Raw genomic sequence first — 5,310 nt, forward strand, 5'->3', positions numbered from 1 at the left:
AGACCTTTATCAGATATATGATTTGCAAATACTTTCTCTCATTCTGTAAGTTGTCTTTTAACTTCCTTGACATATCTTTGTGCTTAATAGTTTTAATTTTGGGCCGGGCATGGTGGCTCCTACCTATAATCTCAGCACTTTGGGAGGCCGAGGTGGCAGATCACAGGAGGTCAGTAATTCAAGACCAGCCTGGCCAACATGGCAAAACACCATCTCTACTAAAAATACAAAAATTAGCTGGGTGTGGTGGCAGGTGCCTGTAATCCAAACTACTTGGGAGGCTGAGGCACGAGAATCACTTGAACCTGGGAGGCAGAAAGTTGCAGTGAGCAAAAATTGCACCACTGCACGCCAGTCTGGGCAACAAGAGTGACTCTGTTTCAAAAAAAAAAAAAAAAGTTTTAATTTTGTCGAAGTTGAATTTATGTATTTTTTCTTTCGTCGTTTGTGGTTTGTTTTGTCATGTCTATTAAGAATCCATTACTAGGCCAGGTATGGTGGGTCATGCCTGTAATCCCAGCACTTTGAAAGGCCAAGGTGGGCAGATCACTTGAGCTCAGGAGTTTGAGACTAGTCTGGGCAATACGGTGAAGCCCTGTCTCTACCAAAAGTATAAAAATTAGCCATGCATGGTGGCTCGAGCCTGTGGTCCCAGCTACTTGGGAGGCTGAGGTCGGGGGATCACTTGAGCCTGGGAGGTAGAGGTTGCAGTGAGCCGAGATTGTGCCATAGCACTCCAGGCTGGGAAACAGAATACGACTGTATCAACAACAACAACAACAACAACAACAACAAAAATCCATTACCACATTCAAGGTAATAAAGACGTTTACTTCTTTTTTTTAAAAAAAAACATGTTTGAGAAAACTTTTATTAGAAGATGACCCAGAAGGCAACATTTTATAATCAGGTAATCAGTAATCACAACTAAATGCAATATTTCAGGTAAACTTGCTTTTCAAAATAAATCAGACCCTTTTAACAGAATTACCCAAGAGTTTTTTTTTCTTGAACAGAAAGAGTTAACACTGCTTTGCAAATGGCATACAGAAATACAATATAAAAAATACTCCCCCCCAGTATACCAAACAGCAGCTGATAAAACACAAGTTATTTAGACCCTTTTAACAGAATTACCGAAGCGTATTTTTTTCTTGTGCAAAAAGAGTTAACTCCACTTTGCCAAAGGCATATAAAAATACAATGTAAAAAATACTCCCCCTCAGTGTAATACCAAACAGCAGCTTATAAAACACAAGCTATTCAGACCCTTTTAACAGAATTACTCAAGAGGTTTTTTTTTTTTTATTTTCTTGTGCAAAAAGAGTTAACACCACTTTGCAAAAGGCATACAAAAATACAATATACACTTTGGGAGGCCAAGGCGGGCGGATCACGAGGTCAGGAGATTGAGACCATCCTGGCCAACATGGTGAAACCCCGCCTCTACTAAAAAAAGAAAAACACAAAAATTAGCTGGGTGTGGTGGTGCATGGCTGTAATCCCAGATACTCAGGAAGGCTGAGGCAGGAGAATCACTTGAACCAGGGAGGCGGAGGTTGCAGTGAGCCAAGATCGCACCACTGCACTCTGGCCTGGCGACAGACCCAGACTCCATCTCAGAACAAACAAACAAACAAACAAACAAACAAACAGAAACCCAAAAAACAATATAAAGGATACTCTCCCCCAGTATAATACCAAACAGCAGCTTATAAAATACAAGCTATTCAGGTGAAACATCAGTAACCTACAATCAACCTGTTCTCCATAGACAGTCTCAAAAGTCAGCTGGCTCTTGTAAACCATGCTCCAGAAGGGTAAAGAGGCTATTTCCAAACATCCCCTGGAGTTCTCTGAGGACAAGAAGCAACCTCAGAAAGAAACCATTATGGACAATAGATTTGGAAGTAGCAGCTGGTGTTCCAGAGCCACATATAATACTTATCACTCCCCATCCTCCCAACTTCCAAGTAGGCACCTGCTGTCCTAGGCAGAGTTCTGGAGGGGCTGGTCTTTCTCACAGGACAGGCTTAGGGGTTCCAGAGGTTACCCATATGACAACTGTGGGGTTGGGTGACTTTCCCAGATTGGAGGCTGCACCTGGATTCCACGTGGAGTTGCAGAGTCCAGCTGGGGCAAAATCTATCATGGAGGCAGGCAGATCACCTGAGGTCAGGAAGTCAAGACCAGCCTGGCCAACATGGTGAAACCCCGTCTCTACTAAAAAGACAGAAAGTAGCCAGGCATGGTGGCAGACACTTGTAATCCCAGCTACTCGGAAGGCTCAGGCAGGAAAATCGCTTGAACCTGGGAGGCAGAGGTTGCAGTGAGCCGAGATCATGCCATTGCACTGCAGCCTGGGCAACAAGAGTGAGACTCCATCTCAAAAAAAAAAAAAAAAAAAAAATCTATCATGGTTGACTAAGCAGAGCTCCCGGAGGCTCATTTTAAACACACAAGGAGGCAAGTCCACATTGTGGAGCACTAGATGAGTCCCAACAACTCTCCAGAAAACTTCAGAAAGGCCCAGATTCTGCGAAAGACATCTGACTCATTGCAGGCTGATGCGAGGGCCCAGGGGTGGCTGCAGAGCCAGCAAGCTCCTTGGAGATGCATGAAAGGAACAAGTTTTCATGGTTCTAGTAGAACTTCAAATTCATCAGTCAAGGACTGAGATGAGAGGCAGGTGCGAAAGAGGAAGTGTTACAGTTCTCCCTTCTAAGGTGCCTCACACCTGCCTTGAGAAAAGACTGGGCCTCAAGGTCCCCTCAGAAAACACCTGGGCAGGGATCAAGTTCATGAACCAGGATTCCGAACTTTCCCCAGGCCCCAGGCTAAGACCCATTTCTCTGTGACTTAGGGAAATATTTCTAACCTGCGGGAAAGGGTGCTGTATAACCCATTGCATAACAGAGGCAGAATGAGACAAGATCCCTTGTGAGGACACAAAGTTCCCTCCCTCAGAGAAGAGAGCCCAGAGGGCTTTAAGACAAATTACTCACAGGCAAAGCTCTCTTAAATGTTCTCAGTCACAGCATTGAGAGTGGGAGGAAGGGGGTCAGCCAACATCATAATATATACATATATACATATATACATACATGTAAGGTTTCCAATTCCTCAGCTGCTGTAGTGTCTGACAGTGAGGTAATGGTCCACGTTCATCAAGTCTCTGAGCTTGTTTTCACCCAAGACAGCTTGTGTATCTCCTGGGAAAAAATGGAGCCGCAGGGAGAGCGTCCACACCCAACTGTCCTTGCATTACCCCAGAGACATCCTTTCCTAGCCTAAAGTTCATGTAGAGTGCGAGATTTCTTCTAGGCTGGAGCCCCCAACAACATCCACCACCTGTTGCATAGCATCTGTCAGCCTTTTCTTTTGAGATAGTGAGCCAGGAAGACCCCAAGGCTCCTCAGTCAGCTGCCTGCTGAGAAGCTAAAGGTGCCAGAAAACACAAGGCACTCCCATGAGTCAGGGAAGAGAGAGAGCTGGGTTTCAAGGTTTCCAAGAATGCAAGCCTTTATTTTGTTTGTGCACTGGCTGCAATGCATTCTTCAATCTACTGTTCAGAGTGTCCTGCTGTAACAAAAATGTACAAGTTACTGAAGGGAAGATGGAGATCAAAAAGAAAACTTGTGTCTTTTTAAGACAGAACGGTGAGGCTTTTTGGTCAGTAGCTACTGAGGTACTCAATTCTTTTCTGCAATTGCCGACGCTGGCATTCGAGCTGCCTTTTCTCCGTAGCCATCCTCTCCTCGGCCTCCACTAGTTCTTGTAAGTATTCCGTGGCCTTGACTAGGATGATTAGTTTGGAAATCCTAGAGCAGCTGGCCAGCGCGGGTACCTCGTCCCTCAGGGCCAAGAACCGCGAACGCTGATTTTTCCGCCTCGTGCGCTCCAGGGAGCTGTGGTACTTCCTCTTGGTCCGATTCTTAGTATCATAACGGATGGGTTTGGGCTGGCAGGACTGGGCAGCCTCACTTTCTACAGATGGGAGGCTCACAATCTCTTTATCTTCCTTACCATCCTTTCCCCCTGGAGCTTCTCTCTCTAGAGCTTCTTTTGGGGGAATCCTCTTTGGAGCCCCTTCTTGGAAGCAGCTTTCTGGAGGAAAAGGGGCAGCATAGTTGTGCTGTTGCTGGTGGATGGAGATGTGGAAGAGATTCATGCGGGGATCCAGAAGGTCTGCACGCACCGCGATGGTGACCAGCTTCCGCATACTCAAAGACTGCCTCTTCTTTACTGTCACGTCGGTTTCTTCACCGTCGGAGTCGCTTGGGCTCTCAGACCTGGAGCAGGCCTGGAACTTGGGCTCGCCCGGCAAACAGGGGAAGATAGGCGCTAGGTTGCTGGCTTCGAGCTCAGAAGTGTAGTCGGGGGTGGCGAACTCCTTGGGCAAGCACCCCGAGGGCGCGCCAACTGCAAGCAGGTCACTCGCCGCTCTCTCCAGTGGCTCCTGGGTGGGGAAGCCGCCCCACATGCAGTCACGGCGGATGAAGGAGGCGTAGTTCGGGTCCCAAGCTTTCCAGCAGCCCTGGGATTCCGTCTCGTCCTCAGCGCACCCTACCGGCCACGGTTCCAGGGCGCCAAAGCCGAGGGCTGGGTTCCCGGCGGCGGGACCCAAGTCCCAGGGCGGCGGCACCAACTCGAATTTCTTCCAGATGTCCTCGCTGGGCGTCGTGGAGTGGTAGAAATCCTCCCCGCCGTCATAGTCGTAGAAATAGTGCTGGTACGAGTCGCGGTCCATCTTGGCTTGCTTGCTCACGCAGCTTGCCACCTGGAGCAGACTGGTTTCCCTCCAGCTGGGGGCAGCAAGGCATTCCGCACACGCGCACAACGCGCCACCGAGCGCTCGACCCGCCCTCTATGTTTATTTCTAAGAGGCTTACAATTTTAGCTCTTATATTTAGGTCTTTGGTTCATTTTGAGTTAATTTTTGTATATGGCGTGAGGTAAGGCCCAGCTTCATTCTTTTGCATATGAATATCCAAGTGTTCCAGCACCATTTTTTGAAGAGACTATTCTTTTCCTGTTGCATAGTCCTGACACCTCTTTGAAAATCAATTGACCTTAGATGTATGGGTTTCCGACTCTCAATTCTATTCCATTGATCTATATGTCTATCCTTATGCCCGTACCACATGGTTTTGATTAAGTGTGGCTTGTAGTATGTTTTGAAATTGAGAAATGCTAGTCCTCCACCATGCCCGGCTATTTTTTTCCTTCCTTCCTTCCCTCCGTTCCTTCCTTCCTTCCTTCCTTCCTTCCTTCCTTCCTTCCTTCCTTCCTTCCTTCCTTCCTTCCTTC

General features: G+C 47.3%; 1 protein-coding gene across 1 annotated transcript; it reads right to left on the minus strand.

The window, feature by feature from the left end:
• Positions 1-3,673: 3,673 nt before the first annotated feature.
• LOC111536630 (putative myc-like protein MYCLP1) lies at positions 3,674-4,834 on the minus strand. The gene has a single exon (XM_023203014.1). It carries the CDS (start codon positions 4,748-4,750, stop codon positions 3,674-3,676), a length of 1,077 nt encoding a protein of 358 aa, XP_023058782.1. The 5' UTR covers positions 4,751-4,834.
• Between the last annotated feature and the right edge of the window lie 476 nt (positions 4,835-5,310).

Source organism: Piliocolobus tephrosceles, chromosome 12 (assembly GCF_002776525.5).
Source record: "Piliocolobus tephrosceles isolate RC106 chromosome 12, ASM277652v3, whole genome shotgun sequence".
Classification (NCBI taxonomy): Eukaryota; Metazoa; Chordata; class Mammalia; order Primates; family Cercopithecidae; genus Piliocolobus; species Piliocolobus tephrosceles.

What these genes read in the sequence shown, in the direction of transcription:
- LOC111536630 (XM_023203014.1), bottom strand. Translation starts at nt 4,750, where the DNA reads ATGGACCGCGACTCGTACCAGCACTATTTCTACGACTATGACGGCGGG.